The 21,637-nt window shown below is 37.3% G+C and overlaps 1 protein-coding gene across 2 annotated transcripts in view; it reads right to left on the bottom strand.

The window, feature by feature from the left end:
- Positions 1 to 21,637, bottom strand: part of EDNRA (endothelin receptor type A) — a 33,399-nt gene that overhangs the window by 4,881 nt on the left and 6,881 nt on the right. For both annotated transcript variants that reach the window (XM_032989938.2, XM_032989946.2), the window contains exons 3-5: positions 13,276 to 13,403; positions 5,732 to 5,930; positions 1,690 to 1,842 (exon numbers count right to left, since the gene is read on the bottom strand). In XM_032989938.2, the coding sequence (XP_032845829.1) occupies positions 1,690 to 1,842; positions 5,732 to 5,930; positions 13,276 to 13,403 (480 nt within the window). The remainder of the gene's footprint in view (positions 1 to 1,689; positions 1,843 to 5,731; positions 5,931 to 13,275; positions 13,404 to 21,637) is intronic.

Below are 21,637 nucleotides of genomic sequence, written 5' to 3' on the forward strand. Positions count from 1 at the left end.
ACCGCTTGTATCTAATCCTTTATGTGGGGCAATCTGTAAACCCAAGGCACCTAAACTGGCTGGCAATAAAAGTTCCATTCAACCACATACTTAGTCAGGATGTCAAATTCTTTCTGATGTATTATTTTGTATTCAGTATGCATCACATTACATAAAGGGATACTGAATTTTGCTATGTGATCCTTGCTATGTGACCTTGATGTTCTTAAGTAAATAGTTCCTCTACAAACAAAATTTCAGAAATATCTGTATTACAGCTTAATCTCATAATATTTACTCAGGAAATAATTTCAATGTAATGGATATTTTATATGGCCCTAGAGATTTACAGATGTTTTAGTGTTTTTTTTTGACAAGGCATACCAGTGGTGTTTGGTAGGGATGGGTTTGATAAAGAGAAGCATATAAAGGGATAAGAATACCACTTCTGAAACAGCCACTGTAATATAACAAGCATGGCAAGGCTCTCTCATTAAAAAACTTACAGTCAAATGTGTGACTACAGTAAGTCTTGTTAGGCTTTGGATATGACTTATATTTTCTTTTTTCTTATAATAGCAGTTTTTTATCAGAATACGAAAAGGAGTGTGACTAGACATTAATGTGGGCAAGGCTGTAGGGAAGGAAGAAAGTAATAAGGGCAGAAGGTGATAGTTAAAAAGACAAGCATTTATAAGTTGTGACATAAAGTCATCCTCCAGCAACCAGTCTGAGTAGCTTGCTAGGAACTGCATGTCAGGATGGGAAAGCTGGAGGGTGGATTCCCCCACTCCGTACATACCATTCTAGTTCTGGTGGGAGGAGTAGCTTGTGTGAGGCCCTAGGACAGACTGTGTTGCAGGCCCCAGGGCGTGATGAGGGGAAAAAGTGGAGGATCTGCACAAGGGGAGGATTTTCCTGTTGGCCCTGATCTGGAATGAACCAGGAGGAAGAACCTCTGAGAGAACTCATGCCGATTCAGAGGGAACTGCTCTGGGGATTCACATCTGTGAATGCGGAATTTTAAATAAAGAGTGGAATTTGAGGGGCTGACGTTAACGCAGGGGAAAAGCTACAGATCGTTTTTAAAATTTCAGTTAGGAATTAAACATCAGACAGGGCTGCAAAAACAGCAAAGTGAGATCTGATGGCTCTGTGAGTGACTTACTCTATGATCATTTGTTTGTACTATTCTCCTGTTGCTCTTTTCAAAGCAGCTACAGTAGCGGTACTGCAACAGTGCAATAACCCTGAAAAAAAATTCCACTCTATTCTAAACCATGTTATTCTACAGTTGCTTTTTATATGAAACTAAAGTTGCATATCAAAGTGTGCCAAAAGTAGGGAGGACCCATGGCGTCGTATTTTTATGAATAAAAATAAACATTTTTTTGGCAAATCTTTGTAGTTAAATTTCAAAGCATTTGTCCAGTAGTGATTTGAGGTTAAAGAGCAGGAGAGCACAACCGTCATACGTACTTAAGAAAAGAAACTGGCTAGTTTCCTGACCACGCTGTCTTCAATACCTCCTTATACTATGATTTAGTCTTGTGTTCCAGGTTAAAATGAATGTCTTAATGTCATAAATAACCTACATCCTCGCTTCCTTTTTCTGTAATTTACTGTATTCAAGAACACTTTCAAACATTTTTAAGCTAACCCAAAGAGATAAGAACACTATTTTCAAACATTGGTGTTCCTAATATTTACCTGCTTAAGGTGTTCACTGAGAGCGATTCTCAAGTTGCTGTTTCTTCTGTTTAACATTTCACAAGTCATTAGAGTATAAAAGATGGCAGTACACGCCAGTGGCATGCAGAAATAGAAACCAAACAGCCACCAATCCTTTGCATCTTTGTAAAACTGTAGATAAGGTAAAGAAAAGAGAAGATCATTTCTTATGATTCAATGTAAAGATCCACAGAAATGTCTTGGAAAATGTGACGGTGTGCTGGTATCTGTCTACTGGTAAGCAGCACAAATTATGTAAATTTTCTTATTGTTGATCTGTTTTGGATCATCAAAATGGGAATTGTGGCAGTATAAAGATTTATTTTACCTTACAGATAGCCTGACTATACCTTTGTTGCAATCTGTCTTGGGTTGGAATTTTTTGTTGTTGTTGTTGTGTTTTCTGAACATTTACTCTCATTCATGGAAACTGGAATCCAGTTTCATGAAAAAGACATGCCAAAACGTAGACAGTGTCAGTTTGAGATAACAAATCTCACTAAAAGCCTGTCTCAGGAAATGCCATTTACCTAAATTCCAAAAAAGGAAAATACAAAATATTTTGTAGTGTAATCACCTTTTGTTATCAGTGAAAAGATTGGTAGTTGGTTTGCTTATGTACTGGGCAGATAGGAGTCACTTCATAAGTGTTTGTCTGATACATGCAAAGCTTAGGGGCGGTGGCTGCTAGTGGTACTGTTACTTTTAACCCTTTGCCTGCCATTCATACCATTTGCCTTTTGTGACATGACACGGAAGGACTTGATGGAGTAGCAGTACTTTGCTGTGTAATTTTGCTAGCTGTGACTTAATATATTTAGGTATTATGGGAAATACTACATTTGACAAAACATTTAAAATGACTCTTTTCTGTGGACAATGATATTTTCAGACTTGAGAAAATATTGTATCTTGGTATTTAAATTTATGTTCAGCCAAAAGTGTGCACTGAAATATGACATTTTAAATACTTCCTGTCTCTATGTGAGTAGTCACTGAAATAGATGTGTGTAAAAGGGAACCTTCTTTCTCATAATCTTTTCCCTAGCTTGTTTATTCCTAGCGGATGTGCTCTTGTAACATCACAGTTCCCACACCAAATGTCGAAATGCTAATAACTGAGGATTATATGAATCTTGTTTGAAAAAGTCAAACTTTTGACATCTTGTTTAGTTTTAAAACTGAAAGGTACTAAACTTTGAAAGATTAAAAAAATGGATTCAATTAATAGACTAGTATTTAATAAAGTTAATTTTAAAATCTGCTTTTGGTACACTAGAAAGTTGATTTACAAAGAAAAAGGGAATACTTTTGATTTTTCTCCCTCTGCCCCACCCCAGTTAGCTGCTTACAGAGTTTGCTAATTTAGAGTATGCTACTGGTATCTAGGCCACAACTCCACCTCACAGAACACTCTGAGTTGTCTTGATTAGCTTGTTTCCTCCTCCTCATTAGCCCTATCCCTGCATCAGGAGGGGTTACAGTCTACTGCATAGTTCTGCTCTCCTTGGGGGCAGAATTTCCACCATTGGGAACAGAGCTTCAGCCAGCAGAAAACCAGAAAACAATACTCCTCATATTTGAAGAGTTTGTACTGAGGAGAAAACTAATTACCACTCCTTCTGCAGAGAAAAGGATTACAAATACATGGAGACAATTCTCTTTTCTGTGGCAAATTTCTCCAAGTCAGACTACAATCATATTGGTTGGGCAGCACAACAAAATGTGTACTGTGTGAATCCATGCTAAGTTTACAAGGAAAACATTCCGTCATACCAGTCTACTAGCTTTTGTGAGCACTGCCTGTCAGTCAAGAAAACATACACATAGAGTTCTGTGTCACAACCCTGACCACTGCATCAATTCTGTATGAGGACCTGGCTTTGTTAAGTTATCAAACCTACACAAAAATGTCTGTAAACGATTAATTGTGGAATCTGAGTTTCACAAAGTTTACATCAAAGCACAAAATTGGGTTGATTTAAGAGAAGTAGACATTCTTTTGTTGGTCTTGAAAGCCCACATGGAACTGGTTTTCTACAGGAAATGTGCATTTTAAACAAGTTTCCTAGTGCACTCAGCCTCTTGGGAATCATGGTCTAGCATGAATCATTTAAGTCTTTCAAGGGTAGCTTTACACATGAATAAAGCTCCTATTAAAACCAAAAGTTAATCATAAATCCTTCCCAAAGTTTAGTAATTGTTTATTGTGGTGTTTGTGGTAGTAAATACTATAGTTAAGGTTAAATGGCATTTCCGTTTTATTCTCATGTTTGTACTCGCTTGTAGTCCATTAAAACACAACACACTCCATTTTGACTGACATGTCCAACATTTATTCTCATCTTGGATGTAAACGCTGGTTTGTTTCCTTGAATATCAAACTGGTGTGGGGAGATTTGGAGCTTTTGAATTATACTGAGCAAGTAAAAGATAATATTTCCTTCTAATTAAACAAAACAAGCTATTCTACATACCACATTAAGAACAGAACAATAATCATTAAAGTTAGCATGCCTCTGGAAGACGTGAACTGTAGTGTTTTTGAGAAGAGGGAAGAGAAAACTATTCTTTTTCTTAGGGAGAGGGGACATGAAGATAGTCTAGGCACATTTGTGAAGAAAAACAGCCATTACAAAAGGGAAATTTGCTGCAGTGTGCATTTCATAAATCATATTCTTATAAATACAGTATCTACAGTCATATAGTTTGTAGAGTTTAGAAACAAAGATGTAGTAAGTATGGGGCAATTCCACTCTGTCTTCACCTGCATTATTTATTTCCATTAGGGAGTTCCTTTTGTCTTCTCTTGCAATTGTCTCTTGCTCTTACTGCCATCCCTGCAGTCTGTGTAACCCTACCAAAGTTGGGGATGTTCCTCTGAAAAACACTTTTTATTTTCTAAATTTCCTAGTACCATTTTTCCCTATCCTTCCCAATTCTATCCCAAGCCATGTTCTGATCCAATAAAAGGAGAAAAAGAGAAACTTGCACTCTATCTTGAAAAATTCTAGTCTGGAAAAAAATATGGAGATTCCCTTGAGACATAAGACTTTGCATTATCTGCCTTCTCTGAAACCAAACAGAATATTGTTTTGTTTTTTTTGTTTGTTTGTTTTGTTGTTTTGTTTTGGGTTTGTTTGTTTTTGTTTTTTTTTTTTTTTTTATTATTACCGACTGAATGGTGGCTGGCCTTTCTTTGGGTTCTTGAAGAAAAAATTAAGATACTACTTTCCCATTTTCTCAGTGTAAGGCCAGGCAGAAAACCACTATCCCCCTAAGCAGTAAAGATCTATTAATCTGTAGTGACTGCTCACCTGACTTACTCTGAACAAGCTGATGTGGGTATTGGCAATTTTAAACCTGAAGTAGCACACAGGATGAGGGCTATGAAATGAGCCAAAGGAGCCTGGTGTGTCTCAGGCACTTCTCTTGCTCTTAAGTTGCTGTATCTAGATGACAGCTCAGTGCCCAAGTTACCTAGGTTGGAGATGTGAGTCTGTCAGACTTCTAGTCATGATTTCTTGTAAATGAAGGGATTATTCGCTGTTTGACTTCATAAATGCACATAGATTAGGAAAAGTAATGTTAGAGCACGGCCCCGCCCTTTTCTTTATCTGCCAGAAGAGTTGGCTACTGCATGCAGTGATGATTAATCATGGTGAAAAATGGGATTTGTCAGTTAGAAGCTCCAAGATGTTATACCTAGAAACACAATAACTTCCAAGGTTCTGGCTACCCTGAAACATCTCTTGATTGTACTTTAAGCAGGCCCAAATTGCAAATTTCAGTATTAAGAATCCTCGGAGGTGAAGAAGTGAAAATGTTGTAAAGTCCCATTTAGTATCTCTGGCTGACAGTAGAGACAGATCACTGTAAATGAAGGATCCTCTTTGCACTGTTATATATTGGAATACATTTTGCACTTTAATGGATGAATAAAGCATATTATAATCCGGTGTCTTAATTGTCTAACCAATATACTGTGGATTCCAAAAAGTGAAGAAAGGATGTTACTTACCAACATAAAATTATTTGTAGGATTGAGCATGCAGGTAACATAACTTTCATCCTTGTATCTGAAAGGTACCACAGCAAAACCAATTGCTTCTGGAATAGCCAGTATGAAGGACAGAAGCCAAATGGAGAAAATTTCAATAGCAGTGATCATAGGGATTCCAATTCCCTGAACACGGCTCCAGGAGGCAACTGCTCTATACCTGAAAGAGACAGGCATTAGTTTCCAACCTTCAGTTTCTTCCTTAAATTCAGAGATCTTGGTTCAATTTTATATGTTGAGTAAAATCCTAAAGCTGGCATCTTAGATTTGTATTGCTTGCTTTTTCTGCCTGTTCCAGGGGCTCTGCCAGTTATCAAGCCACCTAGGACACCGCAGAGCTCATCGAGGGGTGGATAGCAGAGCACTGGTACATCTGTTCTGCTTAGGTACAGGTTTGCATGGAATTCTGCTAGGTGGACTACACTAATGATTTCTAATTAAAGTAGGCAAGTTTGTGAGGACAGACTAGATCTTTCACTAGATCAACTGACCTAACAGAAGAAAGAAACCTTCCAGGCACACAACCCATTCTAATAGATACAAACTAGCATTCTACTGCAGCTACCTCAGATGTAACAGCAGTGCTGTCTGAAGTGGTCAGCTTCCATGCAATGAAATACTGTGAAAATATTCTTCATGAAATGAAGATGCCTTTGTTCTATGTATACTATTCAATGTTAAAAATACTGGGTTTATGCAGCATATTCTGTATTTGCCTTAGACTACAACTAGTGCTAGTTAGGACTGACAGCTATCTCAGCCTCTGTATCATCTTTCTGATGAGAAACTAAAGAGCATAGCTAAGATGTCTATACATGCCAAAACCAACATATTTTCCCACTACTTTATTCCTTAGATAGCAAGTTTCTTTGTAAAAAATAGAATTAATGAAACCTGCTTTCCTATGTGTATGCGTGTCGTAACTGTAATCTTGGTAAAAGGTGTGAAATCTTAAACAAGTTTCAAATACAGCCCATGCATTTCTCCGTTTTCCTCTTCCTCTCTTTACCTTCTCTGTCCCTCCAATGCTGAGGGATTCTTGTTACCAGGCTGCAGCCTTTCCCCCAGTCAGGGGACTGAGAGGATCATTCTCCTCTACTTGTCTGCCAGTTTTCAAGGAACTTGTAGAAATTTATTAGCTCTGAGACCTCAACCTCTCTGTCAGCTCTGGTCGAAAAGTTCAAAATTATTTGGAGAAGACTGATAGGCATACAATACAATACAATACAATACAATACAATACAATACAATAAAATTTTCAGTAGCAGACTCAACTGTTGTCTAGCAATAACTGCAGTAAAGTACTTCCTTAGCATTTCCAACAATTTAGCAAAGACAGTGCTATGTAAAAATTGTGGAAAGAACAAATATTATTTTTGATCTTTTCATAATCTCAAATGCATGTTGAAGAGCTTTCTGTCATTGATGATGTAACAGTTTCTAAACTGCTTACTTTACTTCCCCAAAATAATAGCACCTTCCCAATTGGAATTACGTTGCTACATGGATATATCATAGCATACACTGATGAAACGATCATCTTTAGCTGAGGAGAAAACAAGTCAAGAAAGGTTGTTCATCTGCTTTGAAAAATGTCAGAATAAGGAGTCACTGAAGCAGATTATACATTGTAAGGAGTTGTGTCATTTTACTGTCCTGACTATGGCAAGTATTCTTTTCTTCCTTGAATATGCCCTCATTTTCTGCCCCCCTGAGTCCAGGCAGATACACTTGGGTATGTGCAGCTGTCACCTCTATTCTTAATACCTTTCCAAGGCACGAGCCAAGGTTAAGCTTTTCTGAGAAAATCAAAGGGGGTGGTGATTTTAGCTGACAGCAGCTAACTGGAGTACAAAAGGGCATACCAGCAGGCACAAGGAAGGTGAAAGGTATGGGGAAAAGAGGTGCCCTCAACAGACCAGGAGGGTACATTTTGTAAGTATATGTAGGATCTGAGTTGCAGGGATAGGTGGGCTTTGGCAAGGGAAGGAAAGAACAGGGGAATTTAGATCAGAAAGCTTTAGGCTGGAGAATTAGTTTAGGGAAGGATTAGGGTGGGATGGTAGAGAGGTGATCGGAAGGAACACAGAATTTTGGCATGGGCTTGAAGGCTCATGGATAACAAAGGTTTAAAGAAAAGAATAGTTGAGAACTCTTGGGTAGGATGCTTTGAGTGTGCTGGGAAGTACTGGATTTTGAATTTCTGAGATGGAAGGAATGAAGAGCTTCCAAAGGAAAAAAAAAAAAAACATTAGTTAAGGGGCATAGCACCTAGGCTACAGAGGTCATTAAAATTTACAGTTATTAAAAGGCATCCTCACCCTTCCTCTACCAAGTCACAAATTTGGGATTCACACACTCAGTATTTCTTCTGATATCGTGCATCACCCCCCCTTTTTTTGTTTGGAAGTGTGCTTATTAACAGGATGGAAGACTTGTGAATTAAATCCCCTGTAACCTTGATGTTAGAGGAAGGAAGATGTATGAATTTATTCAAGATCAGTCTGTAAAGACCCTCACAAAAAACGCAGAAAGCATTTTTGCAGAACATCACCAGAAAGTGTCAGAGTCTTGTATGCCATCATTCTTGCAGTAAACAGACTAGAAACTTTTGCTTTGATATCTATAGCAATATCATACACAGCATAGTCATTATACTACAGACAGGTTCTCAGGACATCATTTTAGCAGAAATGTATGTATAAAGATTTTGAACATACTAAGGCAAATTACATTTTGAACTTGCAGATTGAAAATAAAAACATTTTGTAAAAGTATCCTTATTTTCAAAGATTATCAGAAAGGATGAAGGCAATGGTTCACTCATGGGCAGGACATCTATGAGACTAGAATTCTGAGTGTCGAAACAAACTATACTGAGATAACTGAAAAAGTAACATTCAGCATCATATCTCCTCATACATATTTATTCAAATTAAAATTAAAAATGTATTTTAAATATGTTGTGATCCTCTTGTATTTCATTTTACCAAATAGAAAATTTTGGCTTTAATGACTAAATGGAATATCCATAAAAACATAACATTTCACACAAATACTCAAATATTTGTGAAACGTGGAAATTTAACAATCAATCTGAAGTTTACTTTCTACTAACTGGTAATTTTACAGTTGGTCCCATCAGCTGCACAAGGTACATGACACTACCTCATCCTTGACTGAATGATGTTCTTAGCAAACATGGGCCTGTAGACTGTACCTGTTTTTCAAGTAAGAAATGTAAAGTTTATGTTGTGTCATGCGGGTAACTATGTAAGTGACAACAAATGGATTGTAAACTGTGAATTCAATTCTTCCCTTTCTTGCATTTTTGTACCTGTTTTGTTTGAATTACATCTGTTTTGCACGTGAGAAGATCAGTGTGCACAGCAGTAAGGATTTAGGTCCTGTATGTATTTTATTAGCAATTTTTTTTTTTCAGTTCACAATTCAAATAACTATCAGGTAAGGAAATGTTGGCTGAAGAATTTTATGAATGGTTTCAGCTAAAACATAAGAAGCTCAGTAATTAAATCAGAATTTGCTGAATGCATATTAGCCTGCAATTACTTGGTCTCTTTACTCACTGCTGTAAGAGTGATTCGAGAAATAGTGGTAGCATAATTTTTCAAGTGGTTGTTCTGTGTGTTATGTAATATATAGGATCTTTGTCTAGCCACAAACCTCCCATAATTACGAGTGGGAAAATACTGCAGAGTGTATTTCCCTCATACTTAGAGAATATAGGATATCTGCCAGGGAACTGACATAAAATACATGCTTGATGCATTACATTTAATTCCCCAACGCAAAATCTATGTGCGTGTGCTTTGTCTTACTTTTCTGTTTTCTGTTTGTTTCCCTTGTCTCCAACCTTGTCTAAAATACCCAGTTCTTTTCTGGGTCATTTCTTTTTCTCTGTTTAATGTTGTGGCTCCTCTTCTCTCTCCCCTGTTTCATTTTCTACTGCTCATGCATCTGCTGTCAACTTCAGTATATTGGGCCCTTCAGTTGCTATCTCTCCTCTGTTTTCTTCTCATCACTCTTCTCCAGTTCTTATCTATTTATTCCAACTTGCTTTTCATGGACTCTGCAGTCCTTCCTGCTACTTATATTTAGAGATGGGCAGTATTTAAGGACAAGGGATCATTAAATCATGAAGTATACATACATACAATTAAATATTTTGCACTCCTATCTAGTTATAACAACTTAAAGCATTTCTTTCAGAAGGATATCCTGTCTTAATCTGAGAACATTAGGAGTAGGACACCTTTGCTTTCCCTGCTGGTTTCTTCTTGTAGTTATTCACCCTCATTGTTAAAAATGTGTAGCTTATTCTCATTTGGAATTTGGCTGGCTGAAAACTTGTTCTGTAGGTTCTTACTATATCTTTCTTTGCTAAGCTAAAGACCCCATGGATATCTGATGCACCATCTGTATTTCAGTACTTAGATATTATACTTATGTGGCTTCTTAAGTACAGTTTTTGATAAGCAACAAATTGAGATCTGTAAGGCCACCGAATCATTACCGATGCTTTTCTACACCCTCTCCATGATTTCATCATTCTTTGGTAAAGAATAATCCTAGAACTCTAGTTAGCCTTTCAGTATTGGTGTCATTAATGCAGCATGGTGGTGGTTTTTGCTGTGGCCCAGATTAGTTTTTTGGAACAATTTGGATTAATTTTCCCATAGTGGTATCTAATGAGAATTTAAAAAGAACATGTATTGTGGGCCTTATGAAATGAAATCAAGGAGTATGTGAAAATTAAATCATGGGCTATAGCTTGTCTGTGGACTGTCAGTCCCCTATGTCTGCTGTACAGAGTAGGTGTTTTGGTTTCCATGTTCCTTTTGACTGCATTAGAAAATTTTTTGTTCAAATGGTCCACTAGTATAACATAATCCTGTTCTGCAAGTATCATCAGCACTTCATAAGAGGGAAAAACAATACAGAAAAGATAAGAGACTTGATCAAAGATGTAAGAAGCAGTCACTGTCAAGATTAGTGTCAGAACAGTTCCTAAATGGCACTACTGTTGCTGATATTCATCTATTCCTCTTCATTATGAGAGATCACAGCCGTTCTTCATTTTAAAGATAACCAGCAATGTGTTGATTGAAAAGCTCTTAATACAATAAAGCTGCTGGAGTTTGGTTTTAGTGGTAAAATCTTGACTTATCTGAGACACTTACTGGATGCTGGGCCAGATGAAAGTACCTACCCTGAGATTACTGTTCTATGCAATTTGTTATGCAAAGGAGCCAAGAAGAGGGTGTATACATATTAAATGAGATCCATATCTTCACTCTTCTTAAAGTAATTTCTTCATCAAAATCATTATGCCTGAGACATAAGCAAGAGTAAAAACTCAGTAAGGGAAAACCCCTTCCTCTTAGTCACAGTCAGGCACTGTTTAGAAAAAGAGTCAGACTATCGTCACCATCATGATGTAGAGTTTAAAAATGCCTAAGAGGCATCTGGAACAAATGTGAGCTTCCTCTGAAGGGTGAATGGCTGATTTGGTGTTCTCTGTCAGCCTCTTAAAACCCTCTCCACGTGTGAGTGAACATTGTTTTCTCTTGGGCATGCACAGTTAAAACTTAATATGCTGTCAGTGCAAGGCACTTTGTGGAGGGGCAGTAGTAATGTGTGCAGTTTCACAATAGAATATAGTTAGCACAGAGAACAGTCTTTGTAGGAACAAAAAAAATCTTGTTCTAAATTAAGGCCCTAGTCTGCAAGAAGGACAAAGAGTCAACAATTATCAAAGATGTGGAGCTCTGAATTCATTATACCAATTGACTCTATCTTTTTCTATCTCATAAAATGCAATTCCATATATAGTCACTCAAAATAACTATGAATGAGATAGTTTTTAGGAACTTTTTTAAGAAAAAAAAATAACTCGCCTGTAGTCCAGCACACAATTCTATATTTACTTACTTTGCATACTAAAAGGCAAACATTAGCTGATGTGGAATTTTGTATTAATGTGACTGCCACTTCCAGTGCCTGACCTAACTTGTTGAAGGTGATCTTAGATCCTGATTTCATGGTGATTAAACCTAGATTCCCTTCATGTTAGCCAATATCAGAATCTGGCTGTATACATCTGTTTTCTAATACACATTCTCTGCAACCATTTAGTAGAGCAGCACCAGATAATAAAGAATATGTCCTTGGCAAAGCATGTAAACTGGGGAGGAAATTAAATAGTCTGAGTCTGATCCCATACAAGACTTTATACTCAAATGGAAACAGCATTTGGTTGTTGTGAGTATTATCAAGTCAGTGCTTGTAAAAAAAAAATATATGCTTATATAAAGAGGTAGCTTCATCTGAGTTAATTCCAGTTTATGAATATGTATATAACAGTAAGACTAAATCTAGTGAAACTGCATGGTCAGAACTTATCTCACAAACTCTCTGTGTCATATGTGCTTGATCTATGATTTATTCCTTAGAGTAGTCCATGGGACTGTATTTTTTGCTGGGCAGATATTGATTGAGAAATAGAATTCTTTTCATAGATCTCGGACTCAAAAGTGGAAATAGAACAGTTGCCTGTGTTACATTTTTTTGTTTCTGGCTTCAGCTAATGAGTTACAAATGCAATAAGGAACTGTATTTCAGGTATCGATACTACCAAGTTAGTCATCTGTTGCAAACCTTGTACATCAAATTTTTATGTAAAGCTAAACCAAGATTAATTTCAAAGTTTCTTTTACCTTTGCATTGCTGTACTAATACACATAGTGTATTTTATTTACCAATATTTTCTGTATCAGAATTACTGATATTTTGGACTAGAACATGATCAAGTAAACTCAAGACCAGTAAAACCAACTTTTTCAGAAGTGAAATTTTCATCTGCTATTGCCTTATATATGTGAAGAAAAAAAGCATAAAAGGATAATGTTCAAAAGCATCTTAGCTGTTGTTCTGACAAAAAAATTATGTATCTTCCTGAGCAGTTTTAGCAGAGGCATTAATTTTCAAACTATCAATGTCAGAGTATCAAAGCAAGTTTCCAATGTGTTTTTCAATAAAACTCAATTAGTTTTACAAGTTGTCAAAATAAACACTGTAATTATAGTCCATAGGCAGTGAGTTGAAAAAGGTATTTTTAAGACTAATGATTATGATCCTGTTCAAATACAAAACAAATATGAAGTCATATAAAAGGAAGAAGTCTGAATACTGAGTCAAATCCCAATAAATTTTTGTCAGGTAAAGGAAATTGAAATAATGCTTTACTAGAGCTTTTAAATACCTTTAAAAAACCTGTGAAGTTAATTAGTCCAATGGCTTCATATTATACGTTGAGCCACAGATGTGGTGCTTTGTTATAGCCAGGATATCAAAAAACAGAATTTAAGTTACATCTATACTGTACTGTAGTCTGCCTGCTAAGAAGACCATACTGAATGCTCCCAGTTTTAGCAAAACTGCAAGGGCAAGAACAGTGTCTGTCAAAAGAGTAGAACATACTGTACCTGTCCACACTAAGGGCACAGAGATTAAGGACTGTGATCCCCACCGATGCCTTCTGTATAAAGGGAAGGAATTTGCAAAGAAACTGTCCAAATTCAGAATCTCCAAAAGGCCATTTCTGAGCAAGGAGCTAAAGAGAAGATATAAAATAATCAGAATGTTTAAACAGCAGTTTAGCAAGTATGTAACAATTGTAATTATTTCTTGTCTTAGACCCAACCACCATAACCTTGAATTCTCCATACCTCAAGCATATCCTTAGTACTGAGTGAATCTGGGAAGTAACTGCTACTAAAGCAGAGGGTGAAATTTTAAACTTATGTGTTGACCTTGTGCTGTTGTAACAGTAACTTTCATCATTAAAAAGTTTTTTTTTATTATTGTGCTTCAGCCACCAGTACTGAATAATGGAAATCTAACTCAACTCTGTCATACATGGTTGCAATTACCATGTCTCGGAACCGAGCAGTCAAAGCATAACTCACAGTTTGTAACGAAATACCTCAGAGCCAAATCCTCATGCTGCACGCAACCAGATTCTTGTCATTGTAAATGTAGCACTATTCATTGCCAGATTCTTAAGTGTGTGGAGAAAATACTGTACATACATAGCTTGTTCCATATTATGTTTTAAAGGACTAGCATCAAACATACATCTGGGCTGTACTACAAGGCGACAGAAAAGCATCTATTTGGAAAGACGTTCTGCATGAAATAATTAACTGTATTCCTTCAATGATAAACACAACCTATGAATCATATATTTTTAACATTTTTACAGTTAAAACTGAACAAAGATTATACTGTTTGGAATACGATTAAATCAACAGAAATTTGAATTGTTGTCTTCAGAGTTTACTTTCTTGCAGACCTGTTCTGCCAGACCATCTTCATACTTGGGCTGACTTCTTTACTGACAGTCAGTTCATGTTTTGAGAGCTATCTTTGCAACCACAAGGACTAGACATTTTTTTCAGTAGAAGCTTAGGTTCTGGAACACACTCATCTAGTAAGATTGGGTGGATTCTATCTGCAGAATTAGAAAACCAAAATTTGGCTGTAGCTCAGGACTGTAGTATTCAAAGCAAACATTTTATTTCTATTTAAATTACTGTTAAATTGAAACACAGTAACAATCACTACCTTAACAATATAAATGTTAACTATGGGGAGTTAAAATTCACATCTGTCTATCTCAGTTAAGGTAGGAGTTACCTTTCTGTTTTTTCATAGCACTTTGCTGTAGAGTACAGGATGTCTGCCACTGAATGCCAGATTTGTAAAAATTCATCATCTCTTTATAGTCAGTCCTGGTCTGACTGTTTCACATCCCCTCGCCATTCATCACAATGCTAAATTACTTCTGCTTTTTTTTTCCCCAAATAATACCTCTAAAACACTGGAAGAAGCTGTGTAATACATGCTGCCTGTGTCTCTCTAGGACTATATTCATATTGTCGTTTGATTACTTTTATTTCAAGACAGATTTTAGCAATTCATAGTCTTTAGTCCACTGGGCGTTAATACAATGAAGCAAACTTATGTGTATGACTGCTCATTAAATAGGAAAAGGGTTATCTGTTAGGCATTATATTTTTACTGGATTTTTTTTTTTCTCCAGCTGAATATTAAAATGAGATTTCTCACCATAAACTATAGGATCAATCTAAATCTGTCTACTCACTATTTCTTGAGAGTGTTAGAATATCATCTATGTGTGGTTTAATTTTCTCTTCTTCTGTTACTATATGTTGCTGTGTATTTTCTGGCAGATTAAGAACTCTTGCCTTCTTCAATGAGAGCTGAGTAACTTATGTACCATCAAGATCACAGCAGAGAATATGTGAGCACCTTTGCAATGGTATTCCAGTTTAGGACAATCAGATTTGATGAAAGCAAATGCCCCTTGTGCCATAAGGCTAGGGAAAGGATCACTAGGATTGGTGATTTAACTACTGTCAGTACCTTCCGTAACAAAGGGAATGAGTTTATAACTGCAAGCTGTTGATTAGTTCCTCTGATTTTATCTGTATTTATAGACTGCATGAAATACATTGAAAGCTCCCGTAGAATTACTTTCTATATAGATTTGCAATGTTGTAACAAATGTTTGCAGGGCATGTTTGCCTTTTCCCTAGATGTCTCCCATGAGGCTTTAGTTTATGTCAGGGCTGCAGGAAAAAAAAAATATTAAAAAAGAAGGGGTGATCTGAATTCATGATAATTCTCCAACCAGTTGTAGTCATGTGGAATCCCAGCTCTTGGGACTAAACTCTTGTCTGAGTTTAGGTAAGAGTGGTTTTCAGGAACCACTGGGTGAAGGCTAAATTATAAATGGCACTACCAGGGAAAAGAGGCCCTTGCAGATTTTGTCAATCCCCTGTGTCAACAAGAGCCCCAAAACTGACTTATCATTATAGATCACACTTTAAAAGGCAACTGAAGTATGGCCACCTGTTCATTTATGTGCACTGACTGTGGCTGTAACATATACCCAGCAATAGAAATGAACAAGCACTTTGTAGTGACTGTGAAATTCTATTACTACAAGGCAAATATTAGCTTCAGAAAGAAAAATGATGTACTTGAAAAAGGTTCACTAACTCATTACTCCTCACAGAGAAGCTTTATCATGGTTCCAGCATGCACACATCTTCCCCGCACCCCAGGAAGCCCTCCTTTTTTAAGATTAAAAGTATTTTATTCCTTTTGTTTCTTACCCTTTTCCACCAATTTAAGTAACATCAGTACCAAACCATTAGATATTCTTTTCAAGTTGATTTTAATCAAAATCACTGGGATCAGAATTAAGTTATTTGATTTTTAAGATTAACTTTGCAATAATTTCTGTGGGTATACTCCGTCATCATTCCACATCAGCAATGCATTCATTACTTCCCCTTGGATCAGGCGCCAGTTTTTTCTTCTGTAGATATTTTTAGTCAGCAGATCTGATCCTGTCTTTGGTTTTACTAATTTTACTTCAAAACAAGTCAATTGCCCTCTGTTTTGCCCTAGCAGGGTACGGAAACTTGAGAGAGAAATAACACTTTTATTTTGTACAAAAAAATGGACCGGGGAATTTAATTAAATTAGTCCTGATTTACTTAGGTACAGTGTAAGAAATGGGACTGCTGGCTCTGCTCTTCTAGTGCTTTTGCATGCTTTAATATCCAAACAAAATGAGTATAAAATTTTAGCAGATTACATTTTCTCTCAAGGTACAAGGATTGGAGGGATTAGGCTGATTATCCCAATTTATACCCCAGTTCTCTATGAGTTGCTCAGATTGTGCTTTTGCAAACCCACTCACAAAATCTCTGAGGTTTCAAAATAGACATGCAGCAAAGGAAATGCACTTTTCCCCTTGTGCAGTTTGCAACTTAGAAGTATTTCATACAGTTCAACTGTGGTGCAATTCCTGAGTGAGAAAAGAGTGTAGTCAACAGAATATTTTTACACTGAAAACAGAAACCAAGATTTCAAGATTCTACTGTAGGACTTAAAAAACCTCAGCAAAGTGACCAGACAGCCACAGCTTCCTTGAGCATCCCTCCCTTCTCTGCTGCTTTATATGGCCTCTGCCCTGACGCTGCAGCTTGAAACAAACAAGACAGCAGTGCTGAGAACATTCCTTTGGAATGATTTTTAAATGTCACTCCGTTGATTTTATTCTACTGCTGTTGCTATTTTCTAACCCCTATTACTATGCTAGCTGATGTACCAAACATCAAGTCCCACTGTGCATCCCAAGCAATTTATATATAGTCTAAATGAGAGAATGTTATAATCCAGCCACATGAGTATTCACCAGTACATGCTCATGTACATCCACAGTGTTTATCAAATACTAGGCTGATACTGTGTGTTTACAGGCAGATGATGACTCTGGAGCTCAGCCCAAAATAGATGGACTGGGTTAGGTGCTGGATATGAACCGATTCTGAGGGGCTCTGTCAAAACTGCTTTGGTTCAACAATTACATGTCAGGAGGTCCTCCCTCTACCACAGAGGAGGAAAGCAAAGATTTTGTACCTGCCCTTCCCTGTTCTGATCTCATTGTGGTGCTCTAGAACCTTCCTCTTCCTATATCCACCTGGGACCATTGTTGTGCTGACACACAAGATCTGTTTCCCAGAAACTGAGCTGTGCTTCATACAGATAGTGCTTGCCTCTCATGTCACCCCCATGCAGGATACTCTCCTGAGTTTCACAGCGTCTGAGTATTCAGTGATACTGATGGAAAGGCTCTGGCACAACCCTGGCAGTCAGACTTTCTGCTCTGTCTTCAGCAGGACAAAGAGCAATACTTTCTTTATTCCTTCACTTTTGTTAAACTTGTGCAGTAATGGAGAAAGGGACCAAACCGGCAGGTTTCTGTTTGTATAGGTAATGTCTAGTTGTGTAAGTGACCAGCATGTCTAAACTGTGAGTAGGAGCTACAAACCCAGTGTATTCTGGGGTGATTTCCCTTCCTTGCAACATAGCCCAGAATGAAAGACAAGAAATACCTCTGATTTTGTCAGATCAGCACATTTGGGTTTTGGTTTTGGTTTTGTTTTTGTTTTTGTTTTTTTTTTAAGGCTAGTTTCCTCTAGGAGACATTGAGCTGTCTTGATAAAGCTCTGTCTTAAGTTGTGGTCTGCAATTATGTATGCCCTTGTCTGCTTCAAGGCATGGGCCAAATATGGTACCTGGTGTTTTCATTGGAAACCAGGCAAAATCTGACAGAACACAAATGTGTCCACGGTCTGTACCACTGAGCTGAGTGCATTAAGTGACAAAAGGTGATGATTTTGACTGAAGTGTTCCTCCTGTCTCTGATCTGTAAGGCTGGTTGGTTAGGAAGAAGGGTAGATTGAGTTTTCTGCTTGTGGTATACTGATTGTGGTATTTTGATTCAGTGACTCAACCGGGACCCTTCTATCCCCATGAAACTTCACAGGACAAAAATTCACTGCCTGTTCTCAAGCCTCTCTCTTCTTCCTATAACCTATATATCCAAGAAGGAATTGCATTGCATGACAATCCTCATCCATTTTTTGCTTGGGACCCACAGAATGTTGCTCATCCCATGTATGTAACTCAGCTCTGCTCTACCACTCTGCTGGAAAGAGGGAGAACACAGCCTGTCCCGAGGTGTTCCTTCCCTTACCACTGCTGGAGTGAAAAGCCTCAACTTTGGGAAGAACAGTGAATAGAGGAAAATTAGACGAAAGCAAAGACCAAGGCTAACCTTTACAATGCAGGGCACAAGACCAATATAGAGTATACCATGGTGACATGATAGTTCAGGCTTCTGCTAACTTTAGTATCACTTGTTTTTTACCTTCTACTTATATTCATGATATTGCCATCACAGGAAAGGCACACTGCATCTCTTCAACTGTTCTTTGCAGGAAATGCATTCCTAATTTTGCTACAACCAAGAACTGTCTTATTTCCACTTTGGGTGGATAAAAGACTGTGTTTTTTTCTGGAAGGAAGAAAGATTATGTGGGGATGCATGAGAACCATCAAAGACATTTTTCCCACTGAATTGACCTACCACAGCTTTTTCTGCTATTTTGCTCATCTTTACCCAGCTGAGTAAAGGTGGAGGTAGCAGAGGGTCTCATGCCATTTCATTAATGCCTACAGTCTTTTTCTTCTGCTTAGGCAGCTATGGAAGAGAATGTATAGTTTTTACAAGAGAAAATAGATTATACTTCAAGAGATCCTGAAAGGTAAGAAAACAAATGCCCTGGTTTTGAAGCAGAACATTCTGTCTCAACTAACTGGTAAAAAAAAGAAATCCTAAGTTTTACGTTCTTGTTAAAATGTTTATATTTATTACAAAAAACTACTTAGCAGTAAAGCATTCCTAACAACTCTAGACATCTCCCCTGTGGTATTTTTGCTGTTTACAATGTAGGATTAGTTTCTTTTTTGTTGCTCAGTGGTGTTGGCTAACTTCCCATTCTTTTAGGTAGACTGTTTCTCAAGCCGTGCTGCTCTTCTTCAGGGAAATGAGCTGCAAGGTGTGCTTACGTGCATGGTGATTTGTTGAAAAGAATTTTTTTGATCCCTAGGCAAAATATTGCTTTTGTTATTCTTCCAGCTGTGTTGTCTTTTGTGTGTTGCTAAAGAGAGTGCCAGGATTGATAAGAAATTACTGCAGAACTGGTAAACCCTGCATATGTGCAATCAAAACAGTTCCTTGCTATCTGTAGAGTTCAGCTGATTGGAAAATGAAGAGCGAACATACTAAAATATTCTGTTAAACCTAGAGTCTCTAGGTACTGTGCAGTATTACAAATCCACAGAACAGCAAGGCAGGCATAAGATGTGAAACTGAAGATGAGGGAGGAGCTGCTTGTGCATTGAAGGGAACGTATATTTCATCTCCCCAAAGTACAACCATTAGTTAAATTCAGAGTGGATTTGGAACCAAGGCCTAGAATATCTCTTCCTTAACTCCTGCCTTGCTATACACATTATACACTTTCTGCTCAAAAGCTGTAGTCTGTAAATGGAGAGAACAGTCCTGATTGACTTCCCTTCCCTCTTCCATTTTGGGTAACTTCTGCCTTCAGGACTCAGTGATTAATTAGATTTCTCTTACATGTGATCACTACATGGAGACACACACCTGAATAAGAGGTCATGTTCTGAGCAAGTTATATGGATTTCTGCATCACACTGGGCTACCAACTCACTACTTCTTGGAATCACTGATAAGAATTCAGTGAAAGCCAGAATGCAGTTGTTAAGCTGGTGGTCTCAGAATTTCTTACTGGTGTTTGTACTTCATTGAGAAATATACACTGCACATATGACAAATTTTGTTTTGAAAGGGTCATTTCTTTTCTAAGTACAGTTAACTTTATGTGTGCTGTGGGCTTGGCCTTATACTCCTTTGGCAGAAAACTATTAACTACTGTGGATGTCACTTGCTCTGTTAGCCTACAGGATCAGTCCCGATGTATTTATCATCCCCACTTATGTATAATATTAATTCTGTCAGTAAAGGTAATCAGATAAGCCACTTAATTTGTGATTAAGAAGGTATTGGTCTAACACTTATGCATTTGCTTTGATGTTGAAAAATGTCCATGACTAGAAATGCTTCAGCTAAGTCTTCCTTTACTGAAGACAAATTGGCTGAAGATGTTTGTTTACTGCCAGCTACCTTTTATGTTTAGACTCATAATGTTCTAGGTGGACCACTCAGATTTAGATGCTGTTGCAACTAAAGTAAGCATGAATATCAATTTACTAACAAAAAAGCTTAGTTTATTAAAGAAAACATCATCTTCTTGAGCTGTTTGAGCAGTGGATACTCTTGCTTATTTTCTGTTTTTTTTTCTTTTTTTTTTTTTCTGTGTTTCACTTTATACCGGTGAAATAATTAGGAAAATGTTATTCACATGTAAAGAAACAGGTTAAAAGCTGGCTAATTTGCTTCATCTACTTTATAAATGAATGGTTTAAGTAGTTAAGCATAATAAGATGTAAGGCAATATAATTTATGTCAATCCTATGTAGATCAGTTTTCAATGAATAGAACTCATTTGTTTTTCTCTAAATTGCATAAAAATGGAAGAAGAGACAGCTCAGGACTTCTCAGTAACATAGTTAAAACTGAATTTTGCCATTCCAACGGTGAGAGCCTTGGCCTAGAGTATTTCTAGCTCCACGAGCTCAGGAAAGAACTATGGACAGCTTTTTCTGTGGAGAGCACCTGCTGTTCTTGCTGTTGCTCTGCTAACCTTTATCCAGTGACCGCAGCAGCACCTGTAAGGGCTTTCCAGAGCTTTAGCACAGCCACGGCCATAGTGGTGCGATGGATATTCTGCTGCTGCCTATGTATAGCCTTAGAAAACTGTTTAGTTTCTTTATGGAAAGCAGTTCTCTACAGAACTTTTCATGCACTGCACCCAAATGTCATTTATTTGATACAAATACCCATGGCAGTGATGGGTAATGCAGATGATGCAGCAGCTGTGCCTTAACCCTACCTCTACAGCAGCATAAAACATAAAACTTGTATTTCCCAATCTTCTTTTCACTGCAAAGAATTCATTCTTACTGATTTGGAGGTTTTAGGCTTTGACATCTTGAATGTCTGAGATGGGCATGTTTTGGGTACAGAGGAAACTATTTGGGTCCAGGTGCTATAAACGTGATTGAAAATGAAATTGTCTCAGTTCAGTCTATTAAGGCTGGATTTATAACTGGCACCCTTCCTGTAAAACTCAATTTGTTACAATTTTTAATATTGATTTGATACTACAAGTGGTTATACTTGCAGTAATTAAGTATAATGGGGCTTTAATACATCCAGAATATCTTCAAAGGAGGCTACTGAATATTACTCACATC

Source organism: Tyto alba, unplaced genomic scaffold (genome assembly GCF_018691265.1).
Source record: "Tyto alba isolate M040663 unplaced genomic scaffold, T.alba_DEE_v4.0 Super-Scaffold_23, whole genome shotgun sequence".
Lineage (NCBI taxonomy): Eukaryota > Metazoa > Chordata > Aves > Strigiformes > Tytonidae > Tyto > Tyto alba.